Here is an 18,008-nt window from a genome sequence, read left to right as displayed (position 1 = left end):
TTATTGGTCTCCCTTCATTTTGAGAAAAGCAGCAAATGCCACTGTACGACTTGCACTCAATCACAGTAAAAACAGTGAAATGATGCCACACGCTCACAGAGACACAGTCTGTACGTAAATGTACTTACAGTAACAAAATGCCCCTAATGAGCCCTTGTTGAGCAGTGTTTATTTTCCCTTTTCCCCCTGTGCAGGATTTTTATGGGTGTTAAAATAGAGAAGTAGAATAGAGCAGAACAGAACAGAAGGGCCATACTTTGTTATAAAGCAATGCATATTAGAAAAAGGTATACAATATATGCATTATTTCTCACAGTCCCTAGCGGATGTTTAAGTGTATTTTAAATCCTGGCAGCTCTTCTGAATCATACACATCACTGTACAGGAGTAAGAGCCAAAATTTCAATAAAAAACTTTTATAATTACACTGCACACAATGAATAAAGATGCACTTTTACCACTACAGGTACCTTGGGAAATAAAGGTATAGATATGAAAGCTGACTACATTATAAGCAATCTCTAAACCCTCTGGACAACTGTTATATTGATCTGTAAAAGTGTTTGTCAAAAAGTAAAACAAAAGTGAGAACATTGCGAACTGTCAGCACATGAAGAAGAAGACATTTGTTGTTTAAACAACACACACACACACGACAGGTTCCCTGTCCTTTCAAACAATACCGACTGTTATGAGCAATTATTGTAAAAGACTCAAATATCATGCATATTTAATTTAGGATTCAGTAAATAAATATATCCATTACACCCACATTCAGGTTTGAGACCTGTGTTTTTCATCTAGTTTGAACTGGCAAATTGCTTGAGACTGGTGCAAATAATTTGACTCCACGAGAGAGCACTTTAGGCCCTGGTTTTCCATTCTCACTAGGGATCAATCTTTCTCATCCCTCTGAATAATTCTGTTTCTCTTACAGCCAATCTGCACTGTCTTTATTATACTGCAAGGTACTGGCATATAAATTGTAAATTTATGGAAGACAAAGCGTTTTGATTGTCAGTGGAAAGTGTGTGCCCTTTAAAGATTTAGCACTGCTCAAGAATCAACTGGTCTTCTTGCAGAATATATGAAACTTCACAAGCACAACCTCCTGCAGATCCACAAGCACACACACACACATATTAACTGGATAACATTCCCCCCTCCATATCAACCCACCACAAGAATACTAACATAACTCCAATGCTTGCTAAAAGCTGGCAAAATACCGGACACACACGTGCACACTTGCAATTAAGATTGTTTTCACTCCCGTGTGTTGATGCCTTTGAGCACAGCCTGAATGCAACATCCACACACACGCATACTGACACACTCTGCTGACAAACTCTCAGTTCACATGGTAGGCAGCGCTGAAACCAAACTCCCATGGCATCTGTGATAATATATAGAGCTACATTCCCTGAAGGAGAGTCCTCTTTCACTCATCCAAATCAAGCTGTTCTCAGTCCTCTATACAAGGCTAGTGGACTGAAATTGACTTTGTGTTGTAGAGTGCTGTACAACTCTTAATCATAGGCTAAATACAGTATTAATCCTCCAGTGAAAACAGGCTCCCGCTACCTGTCTGTTTTGAAGCCTTTTTGTATCTCGATCTTTGTTTGTTTGTTTGAGTGTCTGTGTGTTGGTGTCTGACCTTTGAGGATGACTTCCAGTTCATCTCGTAAGATGTCAAAGGTGCTGTATCTAGAGCTGGTCTCTGGAATGATATTCTTTTTAAGCCAACCTCCACAGGCGTACTGGTAGAAGTTGTCACAAGGGTCCGCGCTAGCATCCATGTTCTCAATGAGACGAGACGCTGCATGGACAGGGAGGAAACAAGCTCTGAGAACTGGAGGAAATACTTACTTTAATATACTAAAATAATATACCACCTGCATATGTGTCTGTTCAATATAAGGCCACAACCAGCAGCTTGTTAGCATAAACCCTGAAAACAGGGGGAAACAGTTAGTAGGATGTGTCTGATGGAAACAAAATTCACCTACCAGCACCTCTAAAGCTCACTGCACCTGACCAAGAAGTAGTCCAGCACATAATCCTCATAAAACCAACATGTTTCAGTTTTACAAAAGGGGTTAGTTTTGCATATGGATGGAAGGGACATGTCCCTACCAATATTTTGGGAGGACAGAAATGTCCCTACCAATAACTGAGCAAATCCATGCACACTATCTTTGGAGTGAAGTCATATTAGATCATTCCAATGTGCCCTCCCTGAGGCTACATCTACAAGATGACAAGCTAGCATCTGACTAACTGAAAGGGAGGGGACGATGTGAAGCTCATGTTACATGCAAATGTCATATTTGCTCCCACACACAGAGGAGACAATAGCTGTCAATCATTGTGCTGATAACAGTATGTTCAACCAGGGGGAGGATGTTGTTCTCCCTATGGTCTTGGCACCAAAAGTAAACCCTTGGTTTTACACTTCATTTTTATGCACACTGATCAGCCATATGGTTATAACCCCTGACAGGTGAAGTGAATAACATTGATTAGCTCATTATAGTCAGTGTGCGGGGTATATTAGGCAGCAAGTGAACATTCAGTCTTTGAAGTTGATGTGCTATAAGCAGGAAAAACCACTGAGTGTAAGGATCTGAGTGACTTTGACAAGGGCCAGACTGTGATGGCTGACAAACCTGGTCAGAGCATCTCCCACACTGCAGTTCTTGGTGGGTGTTCCTGCTTTGCAGTGGTTAGTACCTACCAACAGTGTCTAAGGAAGGACAAACAGTGAACCAGCGACAGGGTCATGCACGCCTACAGCTCACTGATGATTAGGTGGATCTACTGTAGTTTAAACTTTTGAATTTCATTTGTACTTTTCAAAAGATTACATTTTATTTGAATCTCTGTTAATTTGAGGGAAAATGAGAAACACTGGTCACTGCTCTTTATGAAGAGAAACATTCAGAGGCTACAGTGGTGATATCACACCTAGAGTGGTGAGGCTGTTGAAGTTGTCTAAAAAATCTCTAACTCATCCTCACAACCACAGTTTTCACTCCTTTTACATAAGTATTTCACTGAATGGTCGACACATTCGTGCTCTTCCTGACAGTAGAACTATGGAAACAAACAGTTTCACAGAAGAGGCACAGTGAGCTGAGTGACACGAGTGTCAGCCACCTGCCTCTTTGACTCTGTGTGCTAGGCAGGTGGTCATGATATTATGGATAATCAATGTATAATTAATTATTGTTTAATATAATTAGACAAGTAAGAATTCATATGCTAACTGGTGAATTCTAGAGATGCTGTTACAGTAGGTAGATTTTGCTCCCAGCTTGTCAAGTCATACCAGCTGTAGCACCCTGTTTCCCATCTTTAAGCTAAGCTAAGATGACCGGCAGCTGGCCTTATAATGAACAGACAGAAATGAGAGTGGAATTGATCTTCTCATCTAACTATCGGCAAGAAAGTGAACATGCTTCCCAAAATGTTGAAAATGGTGAACTGTTCTTTCAAAATGATGTGGGCAGAACAGAGCTGAGGTAGAATACTCAGGGCTCATTTTGCATGTTGTTGAACGCCCTGCACAGGCAAGGGGAGCTGAGTGACACGAGTGTCAGCCACCTGCCTCTTTGACTCTGTGTGCTAGGCAGGTGGTCATGATATTATGGATAATCAATGTATAATTAATTATTGTTTAATATAATTAGACAAGTAAGAATTCATATGCTAACTGGTGAATTCTAGAGATGCTGTTACAGTAGGTAGATTTTGCTCCCAGCTTGTCAAGTCATACCAGCTGTAGCACCCTGTTTCCCATCTTTAAGCTAAGCTAAGATGACCGGCAGCTGGCCTTATAATGAACAGACAGAAATGAGAGTGGAATTGATCTTCTCATCTAACTATCGGCAAGAAAGTGAACATGCTTCCCAAAATGTTGAAAATGGTGAACTGTTCTTTCAAAATGATGTGGGCAGAACAGAGCTGAGGTAGAATACTCAGGGCTCATTTTGCATGTTGTTGAACGCCCTGCACAAAAGTGCAGATGAGAGTATAGACCACTTTAAGCCTTGGATGCTCACCAAAATGGTTCATGCTCATAACAGGCAAAAAACATACTGCACACAGGTACAAAAACACATTCCAAACATCCAGTGTGCACCTGCAAAAGTAAAGCGGTATAATGGCAGCAGCTGGGTTCGGCATCAGTACTGGAACTGTTTTAACTTTTTTGAGCTACAGTTAAATTACATGAGACAGCTGAGAGCAATCTCTTGTGACAAGGCTATCTGTCACACCTGAGTGAACTTGGTTCCCCAAAAATGCATCAGAAATTAATTGGCATCTGGTGCTAGAAACAAGAGATAGATTTAAAAATCTTCAATTTGCTATAGCAGAAAGAAATGTGACTGATTGATGTGAGAAAGTAAAGTAATAATGTATAACGTTATATTTAAAGGGGGTTAACTAGGGCACAGGTCTATATCCATTACATGTCCACTGGCAGGAACACTGGAATTCCAGTAAGAGACCAAAAGCTTGGATATGCTGAATTACTTCAGCTTTGGACACATATTTGCTTAAACTGTACTGTATATACTTACTTATACGCGTTGCCAGTTTTTCAGCTTCTCTTGTACTTTTGTTTGGAGATGATGAGAGGACAATAACCTTTTGCGGCATGTTTCTAATGATCAAGAAGTGTCCATTTTCTCTTTGTCTGGAACCCCTGAGCTTCTGCAGCTGTCTCAGATTTGCCATTCTGCCCTTCTCCAAAAAATCAGAGCCCTCACACCGATACAGTAAATGAATGACAGAATAAGGCGAAGACACACAATACCTACCTGATTGTGTGCAGTCAGCTGTGGTGCAGATTTCATCTAGAGGAAAATGCAAAACAAATCATCACTCAGTGGGATTTTTGTAGCCATCGGTCATTATATTAAATGCTTGTTCTCTTTCTCCTCCTGTTTTTTCATCTCTTTGTCATCCTTTATGCATATATAACGTTCAACTGCTCAGAATGGTAATTTGGGTGCTCAACTCTTAGTCAAACTGAATCTGGCATGTTCTGACACACCAGTAAATGGACATATGACCTTAAATAAAGTGGTGTATGCACATGCTGCGCACACGGTTGAGTGAAGACGCAGGTGCAAAGACAAAGTTATTAAACCTTGTAATTTTCCTGACATGGCAGCTTAAATATTTATCAAGCATGACACTGCAAACGGCAAACACACACACACATGTACTTCTGTCTTTATGAGGACATAATGGATTCCATACCCCTTTAACCATCAGAATTAAATGCCTAAACCTAACCCTTACTCTAACACTAACCTAAGCCTAATTCTAATCTGAACCCTAAAACCAAGTCTTAACTCTCAAAAAGCTGTTTCAGAAAGTGAGGACCAGCCAAAATGTCCTCACTCTGTAGCAAAAACTTTATTGGTCCTCACTATGGAGCAAGTACAAGAACACACACACCAACCCAGCATTTTTTTAAATGTATAATCAAGCTTAATTAGACAAACATATTGTAAATTATTGTAATTATAAATATAACCATTGTCTATATCAGTCTGAAAGCTCTTCTGCCATAATGTACATATAGATACATATATAATAGCTACCTCACTTTTCCTCTCATTCCTTTCCTATTTTTGATTGCACACATTTCCTACTTTAGTGCAGACACTGTTTCTTATTTTATTGCTCTACTTTTCATTTTTATTCTCACAGTTACTTTCTATTCCTGTTGCCTTACAACACACTGAAAGCCTCTGTACTGGAGTCAAATTGTTGGATGTTCAAACATACGTAGTAATTAAAAACCATTTTGATTCTGATTCTGATTCTGCATCAGGATTTTGACCTTCAAACTTGCTCCATTTGCCAACTATTAATTTACTGATCTTCAAATCACCTGTTTATTTATGAGGAAAGGAGGTTGGGGGCGTCTGTTCAGTCTCACTGTGTACGATATAATGTGCATACACATTACAGAATTCTTCCTAATTTACACAAAAGTCTGAAGTGTGAAATAGCAAAAGGTTTTGACCTATGTGTGTCCTTCTTTCAGGTGCAGTGGTTGTGCATTTCAACTATGCACACAGCTTGACTTTCTCTTAGATAATGCTCCGCCATGCTTTCCAATACTCATGAATTCAGCCAGAAGTGATGGTCAGTGCACGTCCACAGTTTAAAGGAGGCAATCTCCAAAAGTTTAAAGAGGGTTGCTTAATGTTCTGCCGAAAAGAAAATCTAATGTCCTTAACACCCACTTCAGCTATTTAATTACATGATACACTTGTTTTGATCCCATTGGTTTTGTCGGGTTTACTGAAGTTTCATCAGTGTGAGCCTGATAAAGTGGTTTTTCTAACAGCCACTCAAGGTTTCAGATACTTCTCAACTTGTCATTATCAGCATGAGTCACATGCCCTTAAACGCAGCACTTACCCGTCTTCTGAGTGGCAAAGAGGATGATGAGGGCGACGATGACGATGAAGAGCAAGGAGACAATAGTAATGAGGCCAATTTCCAGGGAGGTCCAGCGGGGCTTCTTAGCTGACTTGGGGGTGCTGGTCTCTGCCATTCTCAGGTCTCCTCCTTCAGATGCCGGCAGTATCAACTCACCTGAGGAGAGAGAGAGAACCACAGAAGTAGTTGTGAAACAGTTAACTGACTGACAGCAACTTAATCTGCATCAGTTCTGATAATCACTTCACACTTATTAGTCCAAAGGGTTATTTTATGGATTCTTAGATATGAGAATGAGCTGCTTTTCTCTGGTTAATATCATAAACTGAATAATTTTTGACTTTGGACTGTGCTTAAAACCCAAAATTCATCCCACAATATGTTTTAAATAGGTAAGTTGTTGTATGACACCATAATTGAACTAGAATTATCACTTCGCCAGCCAGTCAAATTCACAGGTATGTCACAGAAGTGAGGCTTTGACCTTTGACCACCAAACTTTAATCACTACATCCTTGTGTCTGAGTGGACACTTGTGCCAAATCTGAAGAAATCCCCTCAAGGTGTTCCTGACACAGCTACCGTATGTACGGTGAACCCAAAAACATAATGCCTCTGGCTGCGGCTATCACCGGCACAGGAGCATACAAATCCAGTTGTGATCATCAAATCTCTGAAGTCAGCAAACAAAGACACCAAACACTTGCTGCTTGCAGCTTCTCAACAGGAAGGATTTTGGCAGGATACTATTTTCAATCAAAATATTAGATTTTGACATTATTAAAGCATTCATTATGTTACATCTTCAGTGTCATTAGTTACATGCTGATAATTAAAAGAGTGAAAAGATGAAAAAAGACATGGCAGTGCTAAAAACCAACAGACAATATCTGTTGTTTTTTTATCACTGCTATGTCTTTTTTCATCCCTTCGCTGGATGAACAGTACAGTGTGTTTTTAAACCCATTTTGGAGCAAAAAGGTGAGAACAAGGGAAGTCCTTACCCATCAGCGGCTGAGCACTCCAGACAAACAAACAAACAAACAAACAAACAAGAAACACACACCTCTGAGAAACAGAAAACCAGCGAGACCTTCTCTCTACTCCACACTACACAGTGTTCTTTTCCTCTCTGGGGCCAAGTGAGAACTTTATAAAGTTCAAAGAACAAGCAGCAGTTAAGTCTGTCTCTGAAGGCAATTAATCCTTAATCCTTTACTGATGACACACACACATACACACACTTTTACAAGCTGGTGTCATGAGGCGCCTGTGCCGCCGGGCGGGTCTCTCTGCATGCAGGCTGAGATGAGAGCGCTGCATGACTAAAGGACAAAGTCTCTTAGTTTCCTTTGAACAAATAGACAGCCACATACACACGACAGTGTTTACTGCACACACAGATATCCACATGTACCACACTTCACAAATACCCACAGTTACCCTGCTGAATGTCAACTTCTCTATCATTCCTCTTCATGACAAAACAATAATTCAAAGTAAAGTAAACTCCCCTGTTACAGCCATTATCCAGCCTGGTAATTGGCCATTACTGTGCGCACCAAATACAGCTCCCTACAGACTGCCACACCGCAGTGTGCATGATTTCACATAAGATTCACAACAGAAGAATAGTAACCAGATTCTCCAACAGGCATAAGATCAAGTGAAAATATGGGAGGGAAATGAGTTATTAAAGACATACACAGAGGAGATGCAAACTGATTTGTTTATCTTCCAGTCAACTTCTCCCTGGTTGCAGGAGAGAAGCTGTGTCAAATTTGCTCTATTTTGACTGTGAGAACAGACCCACAGCTGTAATAAAACCATGTGTGAATGGAGAGGAAGCACTGGACAAAGATAAACTGGAGGAACATGCAGAAATGATCGAGAGAGTAAAGGGAGGAAAGAACGATGTAAAAACAAAGTGGGACACCAAGAGATCCTAAATCATATTTAAGTGTGCTGAGGCACTTACTGCATGTCCGTCTCGTGCATTATCAGCCGTACATTATGCTCAGTAAGAATTGGGAGTTGTACAGTCAAATAATTTGAATTCAGACATCAGTGCTGCCTCTGGGTCAGTTAAGGAGCTTGTTGTCATAATATGTGCATGTCACTGAGACTTCTAATGGATGTTTTTTCTATGAGGGAGGTGGGCTGTGTTATTTCTGTCTTATTTATAAGGTGGGCTGTCATATCATCTACTTGTGCTACTGCAGAGTGCAGCCGCTCTTTTTTATAATGTGGCTCTGATGTTTTTCCTGAATGCGTTTATGAAGGTACGTGCTGCTGTGGTTGCATGATTAAGATAATGGAAGAATGCCAAAGGTCGAGCTCTGTCTTTATGTCATGATATATGTATAGAAATGAACAGAGACCCTGTCCTGTGAGACCTGAGAAACCCCTTCAACATTAAAGCCATCATTCACCAAGACACCTGAAAACACCCATGCGCCTGACTTTGGACACGCGCGCGCGCGCGCACACACACGTCAATACTGAGACTACTTGGACAAAGTCACGTTTTTACAACCTTTGTCCACATGAGCATGATGTAGTCGAATAAGTACAGTAAGGTGGCCTACTTCAACTTAAAAGTATTACACCTTCTCTGGGATGTGATTTTCAGCACTGGGCCTATAGCTGCACAGGGAAGACTAAAATTACTTCAAAATGATTTTTGATAGAGGAGACCTGATACCCAAAGGTGCTGTGATCCAGCTGAAATGAAGCTCCCCTCTTAAATTGCTTTCCTAATGGTTTTCTGATGGCAGTATGAACATAATAGAAAAATAACTTTTAAAGAGACATAACACCAAACTTGAAACATCACCAGTGCCTATGCGAGTGGAATACGGTGAACCAAAACCACAAAGTAAGCTTACGGGATATTCAAAAGAAATAAAATGGCACAAGAAATGTTTTCTGACAGGACGAAATGCACATTGGTGTTAAAACTTGTGTGATACAAATTATTCAGCTGCAGCACACGCACTGATTGGTAACAGAGCAGGACGCAGCTAAATGTGCCCCAGCTCCTCATCTCCTGTTGCACGTCGGGAACTCCAAGGGGGTTGGAATAATCAGCCGGTGCACGGTGCCACCGTGCCACCCACACAGCTCGCACACACAAACACGCGCACCAAAATAACGCACACCGACAAGCAGAGGAACAGACGAACACAGATGGCACCGCGTTATAACTAGCGCGCGGGGTGCGTGAGCGACTTACCAGATGTGTCCGGAAATTTTCGGTCGATGATATATATGGGCATCACATCCACTGATCAAACATCCATCAAATCCGCAAAGGGAGCGCGAAGTGCGGATCGATCTGTTACAGACGATCTATTTGTTCACCCTGGATTTCAACAAGGCATGAACCGATCCGATCCCGCCTCTCTGCTTCTCCCTTTGGCTTTCTATTCTAGGAGTGCACATTCGCACAAATACACGCACACACACTCACGCACAGAACCGTCGCTACTGTTCTGTAGCACATCTACCCAGAGAGGATTGCTGAATGCAAACGATCCATCACACCATTTGTCAAGTGTGTGATCCACAGCGGGGTAGAAGTCGCCTTCTGAAGTTCCCCGTACGCAGAGTCGTCGCCTCCTCCGTCAGGGCGGCGTTTAGAAGTGACCCCGTCAGCAGCAGTTGCTGCCAGTGGCGCCTAAAGAGCTTCGGGGCGCAGGTTTAAGTGAAGGGTGTGATGTGTGGCAGCATGTTTACGCTCAGCACACTGTGCTTAGAAAGCCATCCAGTAGCAAAATCCCCGTGGTTATCATACTGATATAAGCCATCCAGTAGCAAAATCCCCGTGGCTACAATATTGATATAACAACTGCAGGGACTCAAAGTGCACTGCAGTGAGTTAAAAGTGTACTTTTTAGTGGGATTATTCCCGAAGGTAATTTGCACATATGTTGAATAAATGGTTACTTTCTAAAAGTAAACTGTAAAATATTATCTGTTCAGTCACCAAAGTGTCCTTGTCCATTCTAGGATCATGTTGCTCATGTTCCCCACAGTGCAAGATCGTAATTTTTAGAGGGAGATCCCCTAGAGGTCCCTGGACTCCCATCAGGGAATTATATCATTTAAAACAAAACTATTTCATACTCTGACTGACGTGCATACTGTGTTTTATTGTCAGTTCTAGGTATAACTCATATGGTTGGCTCCAGCATTGTTGCTGCATATTGTTGTGTCAACTCCATAAAGGGAGATCAAGGTGTTTATCAGCAGTGATGGAAGAAGTAGGCAGATCCCACCACAGTGTAAAAGTCCTCTGTTACAAGTAAAAGTCCTATATACTTCATATTATTGGTTGATTCATCATTGTGCACATGACATTTAATGTTGCAGCTGGTAATACCTGGCTTATACATTTATAATTTGATGTACTGCTGTGTATCTTTTAACTTTTCAACCAAAGATTACCAAAGTCTTATAGTTCTGGTTCTGAAAAGTAACCAGTAATTAAAGTTATAACCTAAAAGTAGCTCAGTAAAAGTAAATATTTGTTTCTAAAATGTAGTGAAGTCAAAGTATGAAGTAGCACAAAATGAAAATACTTAACTAAAGTACAGATATCTAGAAATTGTACTTAAGTACAGTACTTGAGTAAATGTACTTAGTTACTTTCCACCTGTGTTTATCGGATACATATAATGAAAGTAGTTAAGCGTGGAACACAGCTCAGTTTATTCATCTTAAATCGCCCACCAGCTTTTGGAAGGTTGTATATGGCATATTGGCAGGAGCATACTGAAATATATTCAAAAGTGAAACTGTGGCTATAATATAGAATTAACTTTTTTTTTACTTGCAAATTTATCCTATTTTAACAGATCATCCTGGACATCTTTGGCCTGAAAAATTACCAAATTCGCATTTACTGTTCATCCACATCTCAGCCACTGCTTAAACTTAAGTGGTTTTAACAGCATCACGTGTCTAAAGCTTCATGTACATGAAACACATTTTTCTGTTTACATTAGAGTTTAAACCAAGACAAGTGCATAGTGCTTTTCTGACACATGAAGAGGATATCCGTGCTTTGAGCGTCCGCGTGTCCGCTAACGTCGATAGTTTTCGTCCACAAGATTCCACGCCGATTCTGTGGTGCAGGCCAACAGTTTGCACTGCAGTGCTTGGAAACCGTGGGCGAACGCGGATCCTCGATTTGTATGAATAGGAACGCGTGCGTGCCCGTCGTCCGTTTCCGCGTGCGCATGAGGGAATGCGCAAAGCATGAATATCCCCTTAAGGCAGCTCCCAGCACTGTATAATGTTTTTGATTCAGCTCCAGTAAAAACCTGCTTTCTCTGTAATCAGCATTTCTCCAGCCCACTGTTGGCTCATTAGTCTATTCATGTGCCAAGTATTGTAAAATGGTTCACTATCCAGCCTACATGAAAAAAACTAACTTTGTGCTACTGCTCTGTTACATGTAGCTCTTCTGCACTTGTCCTCTTTAAGCTGAACATCACAGGTCACTGGAGGGTCACTGCTGCATGAGCAATTAGCTCTGTAAGCACAGGAAGATGTTGCATCCGAAAGTGAAAGTTAGCATTGGAGTGAGAAGAAAGCAGAGTACAGGTACATCATTGCTGAGGATAAAGGATCTCTCTCTTCAGTGGAAGCAAGGGACCAGACTCCTGTACTTGACTGCACTGTTATCAGTGGGAGATTCATACAGTCTATGTTAAGCTCTGTTTGCTGTGCATGTGCATTTATATACTATTTTTAGGCACAGTATATTATTATAAGTGAGGGAGCATCTGGTGAAAGAGACATTTTAAAGATACCTACATTACGTATGCTATTTTTTTTCTAAACTCATAAGTAAACATAGCAATAAAATGGTGTAAAAATACTGTGTTACAAGTAAAAGTCCTGCATTCCAAAAGTTACTTTAAAAAGTGCAAATGTATTAGCATCAAAACATTAAGTACTAAAGGTAAAAGTACAAATTATTACAGTTCAGATTTGTGTATATCATATTATTGTATTATAATTACTGACACATTACATTGTGCACATCACATTTAATGTTGTGCAGGTAAAGGGGGAGCTGGTTTTAACTGACTTATATGCATTTAATTTGAATGACCGCTGTGCAGCTTGTGGACTTTCCACCACAGATCAATGAGATCTTTTAATTATACTGTATTTTTGTGTTAATTTGGTTCTGAAAGCTAACAAGTAACTAAAGTGTAAAGTAAATGTAGTGTAGTTAAAAGTACAAATATTTACCTCTAAAATGTAGTAAAGCCAAAGTCTGAAGTAACAGTCAATATTTACCTCTAAAATGTAGTGAAGCCAAAGTCTGAAGTAACAGAAGATGAAAATACTCAAGTAAAGTACAGATACCTCAAAATTGTACTTAAGTACAATATTTGAGTAAATGTACTTAGTTACTTTCTACCACCTATTATGCCAACCCTTTTCCAATGCTTCTGATAATGAACAGCATGATTCCCCTTTGAGGAGTTTCCATCAGTTTGTAAATCATTTGAATATCTGTGAAGATGAAGTGACAGCAGTTTTCACAGTAGCTTGTCAGTGCATCTAAAAGATGTTCACATTTTCCTGCAATGCAATCTCTGTGATCATATTTTCCTTCATTTTGTATGTGCTCTTCAAATAAAACCCCTCCACCCTTCTCTGTTGGCCATTTAAGCTCTGTTCACTGTCAGTAAACCCAGCATGTTATAGACTCCTGGAGAGTATTGGATTTTAATTGCGCTGTGTCCAGGGAGACACATGTATTAAAAAGGTTTTTGCTGCACACCTGCGCAAACACACACACTAACACTAGATACACAGACACACATACATTACTCTTTAGCTCTTGCAGTGAAGCCAGCTATTGTCAAACACAACAGTGCATCAAGTAGCACCATGCGGCTCGCTGCCATATTTACACATAAATCACACCCTTCTGACTTTAAAGATTTGGTTTTATTTGTACTTAAGAGGAATTTGCTTCTTAAAAATAAACATACAGAGGTGGGAAGTAACAAAGTAAAAATACTTTGTTACTGTAGATAAGTAGATTTTTCAGGTAACTGTACTCTACTTGAGAGCTTTTTACTTTTACTCACTGCATTTTAACACACATATTTATATCCCTTGCGGTTTCAAATCAGGCTAGTTACTTGTAGTTTTAATACATTTGCGGGAAATTATCAATTATTTTTATTTTCCACTTGCTGCAAAATGTGCACATCGCTGCACTGGGCGACATGTTTCTCTGCTTGGTTTACAATCTGCTAGCTCCTCATGCTGTCCCTGAGCTCTCACACATACACAGTTGAGCCCTGTTTTACTTCAGGCACTGTAAAAACATTTGAACAGATATGCAGTCTTGTGTTTTGTAATGAGGAAAGGCATCGCCCGGTGCAGCAGTGTGTTTCACTGATTTGATTCTAATTGTTTATGAACAATGACGGAGCTCTATGGCACAAACGAATAAACTGATCCAGGGTGGAGACTGACAGACAATAACTGTGAGTAGACACAGTTCACTGTTGGTTTTAGTCTCTGTATGGGGATTGTTGGAAATACTGTTAATATAGAAAATGGCCAACCTTATCCTTTAAGGCTTAATTAGGCCTGAAATGTATTTTTGCTTCTTAATAGGCTATTTTTAAGTAAAATGGTTTAATGATCTTGGAATTATACTAATATAATATGCAGCTCTGTTAGGCTTGCACAGCTGGTAAAAATGCCCTTTGAAGGGATATTGTTTACGTTTATACTTTGAGTACACTTGTATACACACTCAAGTAAAGAGTTTCAGTCAGTACTCCCCGTTTTACCAGTCTTTTTTATTTCCACAGGTATCTGTACTTTTACTTGAATAACAAGTGCATGTGCTTTTCCCTCCTCTGTAAGCATTTCCACCTTTACTTTGGTTATGATTCATCATCAGAGCTTTGAGCGACCATGTGGTTTTGGTATCAATTAAAATCACTTCCAAGGACACTTGGAATAATGTGTTCCAGAGAAGCAGACACAATAACAACTAAAGTGTTCCGCATTTGGTCCACATATGCTTGTCAGTGTGCAAAGCACATTTTCCCACAGTTTAAGTAAGTTATCTTTTACATGGTGGTAAATTCAGTTGATGTATAATTGTTGGGAGTGTATCTTCAGAGTTTGCAAGATGTCAGGGCTCTTTGGTTTGGATCAAGGTCACTCAGCCGGGTTGTTCTATCAGCACCTCCCTTCAAGAGCTGTCAGGGGAGTAACTCTTATCAGCAGCAGACGGCCTGTCCAGTTCTGCTCCAAGTCTGCTGTCAGAGCTCATAAACACACATTCACCTACAGTTTAGCACCAAAGTACAGAGCCACGCAAACACTCCAAGGACTCGCAGTATACTCCACACACTTTAACCTCACTGCTGTCACTCAAAGGGGCTTTCACGCTGAGGTTTATGTCGGTCATGAGGCAGCAAAGAGAGGACAAGAGAAAACAGAAGAAGAGAAGAGAAAGAGGAACCTTTTTAAAAGTACCAACTTATCCATTGTTTCCAGACTGGCACAGGATGGTTCAGGATTTTTTCTAAATTTGTTTCTGTTATCCACGAGGAATTGGATGGGGGGGAAACAATGTTTTTCAGTGTCCAGAAGAATTCCACTATAATGACTGAGGACTTTTGTTATCCAAGATTTTGGCAGCCGTGCTCCCTGCAGTCATTTCTGTGATGTATTTGACTTCGTACCGGATACAATGCGTGATAAAAAATTAGCTAAGTGAACATGTGGGAAACATTTGCAAAGCTGGGTGATCAAATGTTCTCTTCATAAATACATACACACAAAAATCTGTTTTCATCACATGGGAGTGCATTGTATTTCTTACATTTGTTCCCTGGAGACGTAATCACTAGATGTGTAATCTCAGTCATTACTCTAACCAAAACCAATCATTATATTCAGTGGTTTACTTTGTGGAGACCACCCATTTGTTCCCACGACATGATTAATACATTGCCACACAAGCTAACACAAAAAAACACACACTGTAATTATATATGACTTTTTCAGACATTTGTAATTTGTTCAGATTCGTTTTGTAATGACATTCTCAAGGTTTTACCAGTTTCTTATGTAGTTATGCATTTTATCTGAAATAAGCGCATAAGAAATTCACTTACATTCAGTCTGAAACGTGTACCAAAAAAAAAAAACTCTTTCTTCCTCTCTTTTTTATGTCTTCCTGGGTGTTCCCCTACGCAGTTGCGTTTAGGATGATCAGTTTAGTAGCTGTCATGAACGGAGTCAGCCACAGAGATATTTTCTTTGATCAGTTCCTCTTTACTTGCCCTCACTCGCTTTGGTATACTGAGTTTGTGTCTGGAGGAATCTGCTGATGTCGAAGGGAATGACAGGCAATTTAGATAACCTGCTTCAAGGACTACTCATAGATCGGATGAACACATATCACTGAATTATCTCTGCTTTGAGAAATATAACTGGTAAAAGTACGTTGAGACTCACTAAGCACATAAACGGGTGGAAGGGCTGTGCCCCCATCATGTTCATTGTGCTGTGGTTTCTTGCCATCTCTTCTGTCTCCACTGCCCTCTCCCTTTATCCCATGTTTGTCAGAACACGTTGATTTCATCAGGATGCAAAGGACAGTATTGCATATGTTTATTTATTCAGCTTAATGTTTTCATGTCATTTGCTGTGCATCCACCCAAATGCAGCTATGCATTTGCCTCCAAAATATATTTATCATGCACTACTAGTCAAAGGTTTGGACACACGTTATGGGAAAGTGTGTTCACATTTTTGACTGGTAGTGTGTTTTTTAAATCAATGGTTTATTTAAGAAAGCATTAATGGAGTTTTTAATATTAGCAATGGATCAGAAGACTGTAATGTGAAAGGGGTCGCTTGTTGTGGTGAATGCGCAGAGAATTATCACCCACTCAACTCTGTAGAGCATTTTAGCATATTTCACTTTATGATTAATCATTTGGTTCATTCTCAGCATGCTCGCCCTAACTGACCTGAGATCCAGCCTTAGCAGGCTGAAAAAGCTCTAATAACTCTAATAAACCAGCTGCATGTTACCTGCTCAGTAGCGTAAACTGTTGGGCAAAACTAGAAAATAATCGTTGATGACTTACTGTAATTTTCAAGATGAACCAAGACTAAAACTAAAAAACATTTGTAAAAAAAAACTAGGACAAATGAGCTGTTCATTTTTGTTTTGCCAAACCCTGACACTGCTCACAATAACAGCAGATTTATCCACTTGACCTGTTGCCCTACTGTTAATAAGAAGCATCTTGCATTCGGTAACGTTGTCTACTGGTTCTTTGAAGAAACTGGTTTATGGGCTAAAATCTATATCCACTGACAATTAGACAAGAAGATGTAAAAAAACAGTTCTATGAAATTAATGAAAAGCTGAGGTAATTTAGCAATAGGTTCTGTGAAAGCGGATCTAAATTTCAGTCAGTTTTGTTATTTAAATTTTATTTTACTTTTTATTATGTTCTAAGATTGTCACTAGTCAACCACCGAAAGCTTCCTCTCTATGTTCACAGTAAATGAGAACAGCCTTCAAAACTATATACAAAAAATGGTGATAGCTGTATAGTTCTGTTGTCAAACTTTTTAGTAAATGTAATATTAATAAAACAGGACAAAATGTCACAAAGGAAAACTAGAAAATGACCTAAAATATTTTCAGTTTTTGTGAGTATAATTAGACTGAACATAAAAATCAAACGGCTAAAACTCGACAAAAACAAATGTGCATGTTTGTCAAAAGATCAAAACTAACTGAAAACAAGCAACCTAAACTCTGCCCAGCAGATGAACACACAGACCAAATCAGTTACAGTAAAAGACTGAATGTTGGACTTAAATTTGTCAGTGTGTCCACAAACATGGCTTCAAATGAATGCTAACACTGCTGTGTGTCCACCAGATGTATAAATAGGCAACTGAGTGTTAACACATTGGGCATAACCCAACACCCCCCTGCATTTAGACATTGCTAATGGTTGTTGATGTGTGCATGCTGTTTAAGGTACTGGTAGCACAATGAAATACAACACAGGAAGTAGAATTTGAGTATCAAATTAATGTGTTTAAAGTTTAATTAGGTGTCAAAACACAGCACAGTGGTGTATAGTACCCTGGAAGAATTCTACAGCTCTTATCACAGCAGTAATTATTTTATGTTTTGACATGATGGTCACAAGGTAAAGGTAAGGTAAGGGTTTTGACATGATGGTCACAAGGTAAAGACAAAAATTCAGTTCACCTTAGAAGGGGGTCCACAAGAAACGCACGCTTGCATGCATTTGATTGGTCAGTTCAGCGTTTTGTAAGATGATGGTGTGTTAGCAAAAACTAAGCCAGGGTTTATGCTGAATGATCCTGTTTCTTTGCAACTGTGCTACTAAAATGAATGAGTGGGCTGCAGTGTTTCATGTAAGACTGGTATCAGTCTGAATACAACCAGCGCTGTAGAGTTGATATTATCCCTGAGTTTTCTG

The 18,008-nt window shown here is 39.8% G+C and overlaps 1 protein-coding gene across 1 annotated transcript; it reads right to left on the bottom strand.

The window, feature by feature from the left end:
• Positions 1-1,513: 1,513 nt before the first annotated feature.
• LOC109969008 (neprilysin) lies at positions 1,514-10,245 on the bottom strand. Its single transcript, XM_020615641.1, has 4 exons — positions 9,704-10,245; positions 6,448-6,624; positions 4,827-4,862; positions 1,514-1,819 (listed from the first exon to the last, which is right to left on the bottom strand). Exons 1-4 carry the CDS (start codon positions 9,744-9,746, stop codon positions 1,581-1,583), a joined length of 495 nt encoding a protein of 164 aa, XP_020471297.1. The 5' UTR covers positions 9,747-10,245; the 3' UTR covers positions 1,514-1,580.
• Positions 10,246-18,008: the final 7,763 nt, after the last annotated feature.

Source organism: Monopterus albus, unplaced genomic scaffold, assembly GCF_001952655.1.
Source record: "Monopterus albus unplaced genomic scaffold, M_albus_1.0 scaffold167.1, whole genome shotgun sequence".
In the NCBI taxonomy this organism is placed as follows: Eukaryota; Metazoa; Chordata; class Actinopteri; order Synbranchiformes; family Synbranchidae; genus Monopterus; species Monopterus albus.
This window is presented reverse-complemented; position numbering and strand designations above follow the sequence as displayed.

Bases quoted from the DNA above. Each gene is read 5' to 3' on its own strand.
- LOC109969008 (XM_020615641.1), bottom strand. From the start codon at position 9,746: ATGCCCATATATATCATCGACCGAAAATTTCCGGACACATCTG. The intron at 6,625-9,703 runs GTAAGTCGCTCA...CTCTCTCCTCAG, and splicing joins AAAATTTCCGGACACATCTG to GTGAGTTGATACTGCCGGCA. The intron at 1,820-4,826 runs GTAGGTATTGTG...CTGTCCATGCAG, and splicing joins AGCTGACTGCACACAATCAG to CGTCTCGTCTCATTGAGAAC.